Genomic DNA, 15,471 nt, shown 5'->3' on the forward strand with positions numbered 1-15,471 from the left:
GTTATACAAAACAAGATTTTTATATTAAATGTGATTTTCTGGGCTTTTGCTTATGGTACTATGGCTTATAGCCTGATGGACTGATAAACTTATACAGCAAAAGTTCGACTCTTTTTATTCATTGTGGCAAAAGTCAGTTACCACTTTATCAGAAATTGTAATGCTACTATATACTGTCAATATGGAGTAATTGACTCTTTTTTAATATTAAATACGATATTTTGAGTGGAAAGTCAGAAATCTAAGAATTCTTTGGTGCGATACTCCTAAATCCAAGTCCAAAGAATTTTAGGTAAGTTAGGTTCAGTAGGTTATTATTTGAAACCAGAGAGGCTTGAATAGGCTACATCTGCCCCCTACGGGTAACTTGTTTAATTTTACCTTTTTTCCAACCAAACTGGAATTTTATACTTGTGTGACTCAGTCGGCACCTTGATTAATTCCTAACACTAAACCTAAATTGTCATCCTTTTATAACAATTACTGGTCCATCTAACTAGAACTTCTGAGAAATACTATGCTTGAAATCAAGGTGATCAGACTTTCAACAATGAGAACAATTAAAGGAATTTTCTCCCTGTCTCTGGAGTGAATAAGCCAAGAGCTGTGTCACTTCTCCCAGAAGCAGCAGGTCACTACCCCTGGCTGACAGCAAGAACAGAGACAAAAAACCTGTTTCCAAGAATGTTTCCAGGTAGCTCAGATACCTAATACTCTTTTTTTTTTCAATTTTTGGGCAAAGCTTCAGAATCACTTAGGTAGAGAGATATAGGTTACAAAGTCCAAGAAAATAAGGAAAACTGGGGATTCTCTGAGTCTGAACCAGTCTCAGTGGGGGTCTACAGCTCATTTTTGCCAAGAGAACTGTGAAGCCTCCCTTACTAAGAAAGCATTTTCACTTAACTGTAGTTGCTATTAATGTATGCTAATGAAATAGTTCTCACAGCACACTTCCTTAATGCCAAGTTTACATCCTGGCCAGAATACCAGGAGCAAAAAAGAAAGCAAACAAAAGAACTAGTCTAATTTTCAAGATGCTTAAGGAACTGAGAATGGTTCCTTCTGTGCAAATACCCTAAACTTAGAAAATCTGCAATGCAAGATGACAGGAAGAGAGACAATGTGGAAAGAACTTACTTTAGGGCCAGGCTTCCCTGACAGCCCAGGCTTGCCAGGGTTCCCAGGAATGCCTTCTGGTCCAGGGTACCCGACTGCTCCTTTCTGCCCTGTTGGCCCGGGTTTTCCCTTGAAACAAATTCAAATCAAATATAGCACTGTTGGCTCTCTTCATCTTCACCATCACAGAACTAGATTTCAGTCACAGTATTTCCTAAACCCTACAAAATAACAGACCCAGTGACACAAATGAATACTCTCAGAGGGAGCTCTGAGTTTGGATGTTCAGTTTAAAATGCTATTGGCTTAACCTTAGACTTGCTGTGTTGTGGGATCTGGGCAACCTCAGCTGAAACCACGGGGCTGACCCCTCTGTGTGGCAGGACTGGAAGATGACTGAGGGTGTTGATTCTTAAACTGAAACAAGGAAACCTGATAAAATAATCTATTTATACCTATAAAAATGCCCAACCATATACCTTTTCAGCCTTCATTTTTCTAGATACTCTACAGTGTACATTCACAAATTTATGCTGCTCAAATTTGAAAGTATGGGAAGCACATACACACTTTTAATAAGGGAAGTTTATGCTGACTGTTGCTAGACTTGCATGAAAAAGCCTCATATCGCATTTACCAGAACAACAGTGATTTTGCCATCTTAATCTTATTTCAAACTTTGGGTTGCTGAAGTATCTTGCACTTGGGATGTGCTTTGAAACTTCCTCAATTTTTGGTTTTACTGTCTTCTACTCCCCTGTTTTTCATGTGTCTTGCCTTTCCTTCTTTGTCTGCTGAATGATAACACTCTCTGCAGTCCTCCAGAGTAAAAAGCTGTGTATTTACAAAAGACACAAGGTTCATTGCCTTCAAAAGGCTCTTCTTGTACTCTGCCCAGCAGGTACAAGCTCTGTGAAGCAGCTGCATTTCTCTGGTTACTGACAATGTTTTGATGTGAGGTAGTAAAAGTTATTTACAACATGCGCTTGTGTGGTACTATTTATTAGGGGATCAAAATGGTCCTGATGCATTTTGTTCTTGGTTATGTTTACAGAACACCTACTGCTTCCTGCTCTTTCTTCTCCCTCAGGAAGAAAGGGATGCAAGTTAGCTTCTCCTCAGTAATTCAAGAAAGAACATTGAAAAATTCCAGGCTTCTGTAGGCTGCAGCTGTTCAAAGAACTGATGGGAGCCAGGAGTGAACAGTAGTACAGCTCTGTGCAACAAAAAGTGATAACTTGCACATGGACCAAGCCACATACAAAAATGATCTCATAAAGTAACTTGGACCTTGCCACTACATTAGCTGCATTTCACTTCCATGTGCTGAGTAACTGAGGCTAATTCAGTGTAATTTAACATAGTTTCAAAAATTATTCTTATTTTCACAGGGATTCCTTTACACTTTCCAAATAATAATGTTTGTTAGAGTAGAGCATAAGACTTCTCTGGTACAACTAGCATGATTCAAATTTAGTTTTAGTAGTTATTTTCTGTTTTATAACCTGAAGACAGACTGGAGAATATTGTTACTTACAGGAATTCCAGGTTTGCCTGTCTGACCCGTTGCTCCTTTCTTCCCTGTGGGTCCCTAAAAGTTACAAATACTTGTGAACTGACAAATGTCTTAAACTCAAGACCTAAGAGCTGAGACTTGTTCCCCTCCAGCACCCATGGTCATATTGCTTGGCTTTGGATCAGATTATTTCCATTTCAGGAGACAGAGAAAGCTTTTCAAGTAGTAGTGAACACATTTCCAGTAGACTTGTACATATTTTTCCCTTTCCCGAATTGGTATAGTGTAGCTTTCAGAATTTTCAACAACAATAGGCATAAAAGGTTTTTCACTATCAGTTTGGCAATTTCTCCTCTACCAGCCACATGTCTGAGAGGCTTTAGTATGCTTTAGTACCTCTTCATGTACCTTTTAAAAAGGGAAGTCCTGAAAAGTAGGCAGGGTAGATGCACTGATTGTAAGTGGAAAAGAATGTTTGAAAACAATAGTGTGACATATGGGAACAATGTTTTTATCTAAGATGTATAGAAAAGATAAAATTTATTATTTAATGCAGACTTCTTTGTGTGGCTTGTCTGATCTGGAATCGGCACTCTCAGAAAACCGAGCGATACCAACAGTGAACATTCTTGTAAGTGGTTTAGTGACACAGGAGGCCAAGCACCAAGGAAGAAAATCTCAGAATGTGTCACGCATCTCAGAGTGTTTTGTTAATAGGATATTCTTGACAGAATATAAAGATCTATGGAACAAATTTGATCCAACCTCTCAGGGATAAAAACACTCAGACAACAAGGACAAGAATTTTGTGTGTTAACACAGATCAAGTAGAAAAAAGCTTTCAAGATTTTCTGCATTAATTAGTTTAAATACTGTTCTTAAAGCAAAAGTGATGCTGAACTACAGCATTACAATATTAGACAGCATGCAATAAAGTGAAAAAGTTAAGGTCATTGTAAGTGTAACCTTGTTATAATTGATGTAAATATGATAAAATCTGCAATATTTTGTTCTATTCCTTAATTTAATGCCTTCTTGTTAATAAAGGTATAAAAAAGTCCAGCAATTAGAACTTGAACATGTGTATTCAAAGAACTTTATACTGTTTCCATTGAAATTTCTGAATGCATATAAAGTAAACCCAGACGATTCAGCATAGCAGTTTATGTGATTGGCTTTGTAAGGCTTGCTACAGCAGCATCAGTCATGCCACTGGAAGTACGACCGTATGAATGTTTTCACTATTAAGGTTTTTGTGTAAACCTTTAAGGTCTTGAAGGTTGCTCCAGGCTGGATATTGGTTCCATATTTGCAAATGGCAGTTTTAATCTCAGGGGCGTTTGCAACACAATGAAAACATTCTCCAAGGGAAAGACAGAGGAATGACTGATTCCTTCCTGTGCTGCGAGTAGTTTGTCAAAGGCAACATGTCTGAGTGCGTGGCTCGATTGCATGCTGACAGTGTCTTCACATGTTTCTTTTCTGTTGCTCCCCATTCTTAATCTACCACAGATTCTTGTATTTACCTAAGACATTTTAAAACTAACTGGTGTCCTATGGAACTTCTCATGCAAAATATCTCATTTAAGTTGCAGTGGGAATAGGAACTGGTACTATACAACATCTTTCACCCAAAATCTTTTGAAATCTCAAAAGCCAATGAAATTCACCCCGTGGGAGAGTATAAAATATGTCTGGCAATTTTCAACACACTACCAAAATGACCTGCTATTTCTAAAGAAAAAGATATAGCCTTTGATCTTTTTCACTACTTGCTCTGCCATTATTCCTCTACTGTTATGGAGCAAATTCCTTATTTCCAGGTCTTTGAAAATTTAGTGCAGTTTCATTTACAGGTCAGAGCAGTGAAATCCTGGGTGTTTTCTGGGCCTAGTTTGCCATGAGGAACTCCATCTAAGGGCATAATTGAATATAATTTAAATATTTTTAAATAAGCCTCTCATAATTCTTCATATAACTCAAGTAAAACCACTTACCTATCAAATACGTATTTAATATTCCCAGATCATTATGCAACTTTCCATGCTATATTTTTATTGCTTACAGGTATGAAAAGGAAACTCAAACACTAAGTTTTAGCTTTATATAACAGTTTTCCACGGATAGTCAATGAACAGTAAACCCATACAAATTCCAGTTAAGTGCAGGTTTGCTTTGCTTTTTTCTACTCACTTCTGAACCTCTTTCTCCTTTTGGTCCTTGCTCTCCCAATTCACCTGGCTCTCCCTTTGAAAAGAAGGTATATTAAATAAATTTTAAAAATCATTTGAACGCAGATGAAAACACATTTGTAACAGCCAATAGAGAAATGTCACTTGTTTGAAACACTTACTGGAGGCCCTTGCTGTCCAATAGGTCCTCTAAGTCCTGGAAGACCTACGTGACCCTGGGAAGCAGAAAATATAACATATTGCAGTACAAGTCAGTCAGGTCCTGCTCAGTGAGCTACAGATTTCCTAGTAAAGCATACTTGGCTCTCCCAAGATGAGACCTTAGGGATATTTCTTCTTTAAATTTGCTAATCCAAAGTGCCACCAGGAATTACATATTGTTTAAACATTTCTTCACTTCTGTGAGCACAGATAATACTCAGTTCAATGATTTAGTACTATGTCTTTCTGTATTATCTGTGCAATTTAAATGGGCTATTTGGTGTCAAGGACTGCTTCTTGTATTTCAGCAAACAAACTACATCTGTGATTAGCAGGAGTTCCCATCCAATTTCTATGTGCTTAAAGACTGAATGCAACTCATGAATGATTTTTAGGGTTAGATTTACAAAGAAATAGTGCTTAAATTTCAGAGAAAAATGTTAATTCGTTATTATAGCATCACAGAATTGTTTAGATTTAAAGGGACCTCTTGAGATCACCTAGTGCAACCCCCACTTCTCAAGCTGATCCAGGTAAAAAAAGTTGCTCAGGACCATGTCCAGTCAGGGTTTGAGTATTTCCAAGGATGGATACTCCACAACCTCTTTGCACAGCCTGTTCTAGTGTTCAGTCAGGCACACAGTAAAAAGGGGCTTTTTGTGTTCAAAAGGATTTCCATATGTTTGTGGCCTTTGTCTCTTGTCCTGTCACTGGACACTGCTGAGATGAATCTGTCTCCATCTTTATTTCCTCACACATTAATGTCATCCAAGTCTACTCTTCTCCAGCTCATGAGTGCAGTGAGGTATCAGCAAGTGCATCTCTGCACACTTTTAAGGGAAGATGATACTTCTGCTACATTACTCCATGTGTATGCTTAACATGCCATGTTCAAAAAAAGAATAAAAAGCTAGAGGCAGTACCTTGTAGCCCTCATCACCAGGTTCTCCTCTATCTCCACGTTCACCACTAGGACCCTAGAGAGAAAACCAAAGAGAAAAATAACAGCTGAGCTGAAATAGCACTGCAGTGAAGTTCAAAAAAGAAAGCTGGGATTTCTCTCAAAACAGACTAACTGACCAGATGGAACTGAGGATTACAGATATTAAAGTTAGCTTGTCTAAAGAATAAACATGATTTTTTCCTAAACAAAATGCACTGCTTCATACAGTAGCCACTGTCTAAAATGTTTTGTAACTGAAGACTAGAAGCTAAAATATAGATCTTACACGGGCATAAAAGAAGCAGAATTGACCTCAGTATAAACCTTCTCCAGGTTTGTATCCATACATATGATATCTCAATTTAAAATCTCCATGAATAAATGAAGAGACTTGGTTTTCAAGATTACTCACAAAATTTATAAAATTACTTTTTGTACTCAGAATCTGCTTTAATTTTAAAATATGTCCTAATAAAAAGGCAATTTCAATCCCTCAGCATGCCTCACACGAGACCTGCACAGAAGCAGATGGAATGACATGATTTTTGTGAGTCGTAGTTCTTCCTTCTGCACTCTGACACCTCACTAGCTCTACTTTAAGGAAAGACCTTTAATCAAATCCCACAAGAAATAGGATTTTTCCCTCATAATTTTAACTCTCATTGCAGCAAATGGACCAAATATCAATCAAAGGAAAAACAATGGTCAGCGTTACAGACCCAGCTGGGCTACAACAGAAGTGGCTGGAGTCTTTTCTCTCATGTATATCCATAATTAAGTTTAAAACCTAGTCCAGGCTTTGTCTTCAGTTACATCAGGGTCTCATAGTCCTGCTTTTTTTAGGTGTCGAGGTGTAAGTATAAAGGTTAATCTGAAGAGAAGTAAGCTGTACAAGTATTACTTCTGACGCAGTCGAAGGCTGAAGATGAAAGAAACACTTGAAATAAGATTCTGAGATGGCATTTTCTTTTTTTTTTTTTGGACATTCCCAACATATGACTTCAGTAAAAAAAAAAAGGTTATAAAACTAACAGTGCTCTCTGAATCAGCTAAATTAGCTTTGTAGTGATAATGAAATAAGTCAAAACATATTTCTGGTTAGTAAAGCAATTAGGTATAATTCGGGATAAAGACTGATGGTAAAATTCTGTTCCAAAATGTGCTGGTCTAAACACAGACTAATGGCATTAGCGTAATTAAACACAGGGCACATACTCTTAAGCAGGAAAGAGCACATGACTGCATTTTTCAGAGAGGGATTACTGATTAAAGGACCATCATTCTACATTTTTGTACAAGGGGGTGCTTACTCCCGAGACAGTGACACTGAGTTTCAGAAAGAGCCTGCATTGCCTCTTGTCTTGAGAGGCACTAATATAATTTTTTGAGAAAGAAAGACCTACTGGTTCACCTATGGGCCCAGGTGGTCCAAGAACTGTGTTGTCTTCACCTGGGTAACCCTAAAAAAAAAAGATAATTATTACAAATATTAACTAGGAAACCCAACCTCATCTACAATGCACACGTTTAAATGCTAATAAACACCCAGAAAGCATACTGTATACAGGCTATAGAAGAGAATGTGATGCTTATGGAAATGGTAACTTCATTTTAACATGCACCTAAATATCCTAAAGACATTTGGGATTTATAAAAACCCAACAAGACAGCTTGAGTATCTGCTCTGTTCTTAAAAGCAACTATATTAAAAAAACTCCATCTGAAGAATGTCCATGTAATAATTTCATTATCTAATGAAAAAAGGATAAACAGGATATTTCACAAAAGGAAAAAAGAAAATTTCTTCCACTGTTTTGAGAAATATACTTAAAATAGACAAATGAGAGTACAGAAGACTCCAACCATCAGCCTGAACTCTATTAAATTTTAAATATTAAACAACTGCCATCCAAACTAACAGGCAAAAAGTTATCAAATCCACATGATATTTACCAACACTCAGTGCAAAGAGGCTCACATTTTAAATATGATTAAGGGTTTCCAAAGTGCTTTTTCAGAAGTGACGAAGCAAACCAGACACCTGGCCAACCTTGTCCACACCAATTTAGTTTTCAGTTATTGTTTCTGATAATTATATCAGAACCTACTTAATAACAACGCCACATATTGCCTATTAACAGTATTCTCTGCAATATCACCCCTAATGTAAGAACAGGCTTAAATGTCAGTAAACACTTAGCTGGTTCCACACTGTCATTTCTGTCACCTGTGCTCCCTAAGGGCAGTGGTGCGATCCGACACAATAGGATGTGTTTCCTACAATGGGCACCTTGTGCTTTAAAACTGGAATCATTTCAACTGTATAATTTGGACTCTGCTTCTGAATGATCCATTTGCCCACTTTTGTATTTCTTTCCATGTTCTTTCACAATATTAATAAATATGGCAAACAGCAGCTTTTGCTGCATGCTGTAGAAAACAGTGAGCAAGCAACATTTTCTTCTTATATAATTACTCAAACTGTAAGGCTGAATATTCCATCTTCATACCTTTTCTCCTTTGGGTCCTGGGGGCCCTGGGGACCCTGGAGGACCCTGGTGACCCTGAAGAAGTAAACAAAAAATTAGCTCCAAACCATATAATTAAAGAAATAATTATTTCCAAACTTTATTTTAGATGTCTGTTACTAATTTTTTCCTGCTTCCTAATAATGCTATTTAGCTATTTAGCATTATTAGGAAGCAGAAAAAAAAAAGAAGAAGAAAAGTGCTATTTAGCATTATTAGGACAAAATTAATGGGCTCAGGCAGAAAACATATTATGTGCATGAAAAGCTCTAAGCACAGTGGGAAACCAGAGGATCTGGCAGGGTTTTATGAAGGTGAGGGAAGCCAGGCTGGTTCTCACTTCAGGGTTAGGGCCACTGATGGCAGTCTTGTCTGTAGCAGCAGGACTCGATCCATCTGTGGTGATGACCATAATTATTTTTCAGTGAAAGTCACAATTTCTTTATGTCCAACTAACATTATTCAATCAGTGTTTCTGTTACTGAAAGGGAAACTGCCTTGCCAGGTGGTGGTGTTTGTTGAACTCTATAAAGAATAGTTGCAGTAACTTTATAGGAACTTTATTCACAAAAAGTGGGGTGCATTGGACAAAAAATGGTTTCAAATCTGTGGTAAAAAAAAACCAAAACTGCTTGGAAATTCACAAAACCCGGTCATCCTTGCTTAGGGCTGACATTTCCAAGTATATGTGAGCATCTGACACTCCTGAAGATATTTGGGTATTCTAGATATTTGAAATTTAGAGCACCACACACTTACCTTAGGGAGGTGCATGTACCTCAGTAAAAAAACTCACCCCATAACCTGGAATTCCTGACTCTCCTTCAGGCCCCATTCCTCCTGGGTGTCCCTATGAAATGCAACCATCAGTGGTAGAAAAATGAGCTCACGTGTAAAAATGTTATAACAACACATACTTTATAAAATTATCACTTGGAAAAATCTTCAAATATTGGTATTTGAGAACAGAGAACTTCCTTGTTAGGTCCAGCTTCATTTTGTAATGAATACTGGGCTTTCCCCTGTTCTCTGGAAACAATGGGCAACATTTTCAGTCCAAACTTTATAATCCCTGCAGATAATTAAGATTAAAAGGATCTGAGCTTTCAGGGTACAGAAACTGTTTATAAATGTTAAGCATGCCAAGAGAAGCTGAGGGTAGTCCTCACCTTAGGAAACAGAGTTCAACTCCTTCTTTTGAAAATATTTGCCATTAGACAGTTACTTTACCTCTGTAGTTTGTGTGCTCAGGCACACACAGCGTGTTGCATTTGGGGACACAGTGCTGCATTCAGTGCCACAGGACCGGGCACTGGAGCAGTGAGACAGGCACGCTGCCTCACTCGTATAGAAGCTGCACGCTCCTGTGCATTTATTCCAGAGCATGGAGCAAGTTTGGGGAGCTTGTGTTTCTATTTTAATAGAAATACAGTTAACTCAGTTAACTTTGGATCAAGTTCCCATGCAATAGCACTAGCACTCCTTATCTGAAATGCTGTACTTCAGCCATGGTTACGGCTTATTTTATGTAATGGCAAATGCCATGATTTCTGTTCTTGGGACTGGAAAGGTTTAAGAAACAGCCACAGCAGAGAGGTTATGTGTAGACTGTGGGTCATGAGTAGCCCATGATCCTGATCCTCCTGCCAGATCAGGAACCTGGTCAGAGGTTCCTGACCAGGAATCATGACATGACTCCCCCCCCCAGGTCCACGCCCCATGTTTCTGTCTGGAAAGGTGTACAAGTCTCATTGTGATGTTGAAAGACATGGGCATGCACTGGGATGCACAGGCTGGGAAGGACACTGCCTGCATCTCCAACTACCACAAAAAATATTTACACATGCTACAGCTGTGACATGGCCCTTCCCACAGAGACACATGATTCTGCTAGACCAGAAATATGTGACCTCTTAAATAAACATGTTTTATACGAACCGAGGGACCTCGAGTTCCTCTTGCACCTTTGGGACCAGTTTCTCCAGGCTGTCCAATCCCACCAGCAGGTCCAATTTCTCCAGGAGGGCCAGGCTGCCCCTTTTCCCCCTGTTGGTGTATTGTATTAAAAATAACAAGAGATTGATACGAAGTTTCAAGATGCAGTTTATGATTAACCAAAGCATAAACCAGCATTATTTTATAGGAGTATTACATTTACACATATCATTTACTGTAGGTTCTTAGAATGTCTGAACCCAGAACTCTGCAGCGAAAAAAGCTCTGCTAATGCCTTTCTAGTTTTTTTGTTGTAGCCAAAGCTTAACATTTTTTTGATAGCAGCAGGGACTGTTCTGAGTTGCCAAATCACATCCTGGTCCAAATTTAAATTTCCTAAGGTCCTGAATGTTACTGGCTGAAGAGTGATGACAATTCTAATTGCTATGGCTAGCAGGAAAAAAAATTGGCTTGAAAAATGACATAAACCAGGGATAGACTTGGTGCAATGGAATTATTTTGTAATGTAAAGTTGACTTCTGGATAAAGAAAACAAATTGGGGAAGACAAAAAATACTACCTTCTTTCCTAAACGGCCCCTCTGACCTGGATTTCCTGGTGTTCCTTCGGGACCCTGTACATTTATTAGGAAGAGAAAAGGAAATCATTGTAAAAGGCCCTGGAAGCATGTTTAAACCACACTCCAAATTGGATGACTGAGGAGGCTTTTGTAATGCAGAGAGGTGGGAGGAAAAATCTCATTAACTGTGGCTGTGAGCAAGTTAGTAGGGCTGTTTCAAGTTACAGCAGAAATAAGTGGACAAGCATCAGGGACCCCTCATCAAACTAGTGAAAATGCACTGAAAATATGGGAGGAAGCCACAATAAATTTTGTGCATATAGAAAATACTAGTTTAGGAATCAAATTGTTTCAAGATGAACACTGGATTTAGAGGAATAAAATACACAGCCAGAGGGAAAACTAAGAAAACTTTGGGGCTGTCAGGTGTGAAGAGCAGGACACAGTGTGCTGCAGAGCAGAGACCTAACTCAGTAGGTGCTGGTGCCTACCCCTGCCCTCCTCTTGGTGACTATGCATTGGGTGTACAGCCAGCAGATGAAGGGTGCTATGGAACTACAGTCCCACTACCCTCTAGGTCACTGCAAAAACTGATCTTCCCAAAGAGCTGGAATGTGTCCATCACTGACCGGTTTCAATCTACCCAAAAGCTCTGTGAGGTGATGACAATTTTGGATATTTGGGGGCTTTGAGTCATTGTGATGATAAGACAGTGTGAATATAGTTTAAACTGGTTTGTGCAGCTCATTTGTTGCTTTGTAAGCTTTTGTTTAAGGAAAATGTAATATTACTTTCACCTCCAAGAAAAAACTTGAGACAATTGATGATAGGATACCAATTTCCATGTTTAGAAGGAGGTCAAATTAAAGCTGTGATGTGAACACTCCCAGGCACTGGGGAGGATGAGTGGGGAGGGAGGCAGCTCAACAACCGCCTTCGGAATGCGTGGAACAGAAACGTGAAAAATCCCCTGCTAACCACATCCTCCCAAACATGGGAACGCCAAACCCGCTTGTCCTACTGAGGCACAGAAGCACTGCTGATGCTGGTTACTGTATACAAGTATAATTACATACAATATAGATATGCCAAGGCTGAGCTTCTTTAGGATAATTTCAATGTATGAAACTTCCGAGCTTCTCCAGAATTGCCATCCCAAAACAGAACAGTTAGGGTGGTATCTTTGTAATGGAAACAAAAATTACTCTGTAGCACACTAGGTGTGCTGACAACTAAAAGGACATTTTTCCTTCACCAGGAGAGTATTTCACTGTGAAGGACTCAGGACTAAAGAGAGATGATGATAACACTGATGCTTGGAGGACAGAGGGGACAGTGCTCACAGCTGTTGACAGCTGGCCACCAACTAATGTTTACTCCGACTCCATTGTCACATAAGAGCTACAGAGAAGGCAGCCAGAGGACTGTGAATGAGAACATGATGATTTTTTGTAAGGGAATCTGATGTCTGACTTGAGGCTATAGTGCTCCAAAATATTAGTTCACATTTAGAAGTTAAATAAAACACCAGCAAAACAGATTTTATAGGTGGATTTTAGTGGCTAGGAGTGATGCCAGAACAAATACACAAACTGATCTAACAATGTTGACTACAGATCCCAATGCTCATTTACTCTTTGACCTGTGTACGTTTGCTGCCATTTCTCTGCATCTGCAATCTCTGTTTCAGTTGTCTATGGCAACTGGTGCTCTCATATGTTTATTTAATTCCTTTCACAGAGGCACCAAAATGAAGCTAGTTAACAAATAGATATCTTCCAAGAACACAATGGAATAATGAAATTCTTTCTTTCTTTTCTCTTCTTTTTATAATATATGCCTTATTACAGGCTGATTGACAAGGTAAGAAGAGAAGGTCTACCAAAGACATGACATCACACCACAGCACAGAATTATCATCCAAAGTAGCACTGCCTGGCACCATAACCCCTTATTTCTGGAAGTCCAGCACAGGATGGACAGCATCCCTAATGTCGTCCTTACAACACTGGCAGCAGTGTCGAAAGATCACTGTTAGGAAAGGCAGACCATCCTCTGATGACAACTGACCAGGTTACAACAGCAGAAATAATTTGTATGATCCAATATCTATTATGGGATATTGGTTTCAAGTCAACTTTTGACCTGCCTTGTATTCGTTACCAGAGAATACACTATAATCCACACAAAGACTTGAAGAAATCCTGTTGCTGTTGATGTCTGAGCAGCAAGAATTTTGCAACTAAAGAAACTTCATGTTTAGGATACCACTTTTTCTAGAAGCCTTATTTTTAGACCTTCCTATTGTTGTTAAGGTTTATAAAAGAAATGACAGATAAACATGTATGTGGTATGAACGTGAGCGCGAAATCTTAAGTTGGAGCCAAAGCTTCTGTGCTCTAAGGTAGTTTACAAGATGCTCAAAATTGCAGTTCTTTGCCCTAAGGAATTTTTAATCTAGAAACCAGATAGCCCTGGGACAGTAAACAAAGCCATGAGTATGGAAAGTGATACAAAACAAAGAAAAATCTTACAGCACAAATTATGGTAGTATATTTCTCTTGCTGATTTCTTTGTGTGTTTTTAAAATTTAAAGAGTGATCTAATACCTTGAGATTGTTCACAGTTTTCAAATGAAGGTGAGGAGAGAGACTTGATAGAAGGCTATCTAGAGAGGAGAGATCTGAAGTGACAAGCTCAGGATGTATAAAGTTTGTGTCTGGATGACAAAAGGTGAGGAACCATTATCTGCTAAAAGGTTGCATATTTAAGATAGGAACAATACCTGTCTCTACCAACGGAGCTGAACACCAACAAAACTGAACCGCACAGAAAAGGGAGGCAAGCTGTTTTAAAAATGGCCAGCTCTAATTGCAATAGAAAATCAGAAAGTAAAAAGTAAAGGCAGGGAGCAAAATTAACAATTAATTAATTACCGAAAGAAGTTAACAGAAAGTCCACTTAAACCTAAAAATACTTACAGGAATGCCCATTATACCAGGTTCACCCGGAGGTCCAGCAATTCCTGGCAACCCCATTTCTCCTTTTTCACCCCCTTCTCCTAGAAGTCCCTGGTCTCCTGGGTCTCCCTAAAATAAACAAACAAAAAGGCAAAACTAAGAAAGTTTAGTCAAAAGAATTATTTATTCTTAAGAAAAGTGAATTCTGAATCTTCAGCTTTGACCAAACGAACGCTAAAACTGATGGGAATCTGACCAGTCAAATTCAGATCAGGCTCCAAGTTAGGGTAAAGCCTTTTATCTCATTCATACTCTCCCCTACAGCCAGATTTTGCCTCATCCATCTCCAACTACCTGAGGGTGCCCTCTGCAACATCCCTGGCATGTCCCTGTAGTCAGTTCTCCAGACTGCATTTCTCTGTCAAGCCATTCAACTTTGCAGTCTAAAAGGCACAGGGAAATATATTACATACAGGCCCTCCTATATTAAAACTCAGTGCACTCAACTGGGCTCTGTTGACCTGGTGAAAAAGGAAAACAAAAAAGATATATGTGACTGCTTTACATCTGCTATAAAAACTGAATGTACCTTTGGGCCATCTTTTCCTTGAACACCATCTTCTCCTGGAGGTCCTGGTTCACCCTTGCAGAAAAGAGCAGTTGAAAACAGTTACTACCTAGAATTCTCAACACAGAAGCATTGCCATGGAAGAACTCAGACTAGTTTTACACATGCTTATTATCTTTTAGACAACTTCTATGTTGTTATTATAGTTTATTTGTCTTCATTTTTCACTGATTTATAGTGACAGGGTCACAGCCCTGTGAATCTTGAACACAGGAAAACACAAAAGACGGTCAGCATTAGGAAACTGAGGAAACACTATGCCCATGTAAGAGTGGAGATTTGGAGAGTGGCACTGAGATTGCTTGGTTTCAGAGCATACAACATGTAATTACAGTAACCTAAAAAATATACCTATTCTGTCCTGAAATTCCCATGTTTATGTAGATAACTGCTACATTGGCACATTTAGTGACTCAGTTTAGGGACCTGGAAAGCTTGTAATTTACAAATGATATTGGCACTATGGCATTTTTGAATATTTGCCTTTCTCAGGTAAAGGCACTGGCAACTTCAACTTTTGATGCAAATAGTAAAAAAGCAAATACTGCTGCCCTATTCTAATAATATTTTTCAAAGGTAGGCAGCTGTTTGGGTCAGGTGAGGGGGGTAAGACGCATAGAAAGAATAAGCAGGGGCACAAGTGCTTGGTAAAATCAAGTGCTGAATGAACCATCCACAGCACCAGCAGCAAATCTGCTGCTTTAGATGGTGCTGCAGAGAGCCTGCTCTGCTGAGACCATAGTGTCCCCATTATGCCACCTACACAGTGTACACAGCATTATTATGTGCTGTCATCTTAACAGCTGGGCTAAACCCTCTTGGACAGCTAAACTACTTGAGCATGCTCCCTTCATGCTCAAACCACTTGTTCA

General features: G+C 38.9%; 1 protein-coding gene across 1 annotated transcript in view; it reads right to left on the reverse strand.

The window, feature by feature from the left end:
* Positions 1 to 15,471, reverse strand: part of COL24A1 (collagen type XXIV alpha 1 chain) — a gene marked incomplete at its 5' end in the record, with an annotated part of 134,767 nt that overhangs the window by 16,897 nt on the left and 102,399 nt on the right. The window contains 12 exons of the mRNA XM_084266162.1: positions 1,138 to 1,245; positions 2,654 to 2,707; positions 4,826 to 4,879; positions 4,986 to 5,039; positions 5,949 to 6,002; positions 7,372 to 7,428; positions 8,479 to 8,532; positions 9,293 to 9,346; positions 10,435 to 10,542; positions 11,012 to 11,065; positions 13,993 to 14,100; positions 14,561 to 14,614. Of these exons, the coding sequence (XP_084122288.1) occupies positions 1,138 to 1,245; positions 2,654 to 2,707; positions 4,826 to 4,879; positions 4,986 to 5,039; positions 5,949 to 6,002; positions 7,372 to 7,428; positions 8,479 to 8,532; positions 9,293 to 9,346; positions 10,435 to 10,542; positions 11,012 to 11,065; positions 13,993 to 14,100; positions 14,561 to 14,614 (813 nt within the window). The remainder of the gene's footprint in view (positions 1 to 1,137; positions 1,246 to 2,653; positions 2,708 to 4,825; positions 4,880 to 4,985; positions 5,040 to 5,948; positions 6,003 to 7,371; positions 7,429 to 8,478; positions 8,533 to 9,292; positions 9,347 to 10,434; positions 10,543 to 11,011; positions 11,066 to 13,992; positions 14,101 to 14,560; positions 14,615 to 15,471) is intronic.

The sequence above is a fragment of the Gallinula chloropus genome (assembly GCF_964237585.1).
Source record: "Gallinula chloropus genome assembly, chromosome: 6".
Lineage (NCBI taxonomy): Eukaryota > Metazoa > Chordata > Aves > Gruiformes > Rallidae > Gallinula > Gallinula chloropus.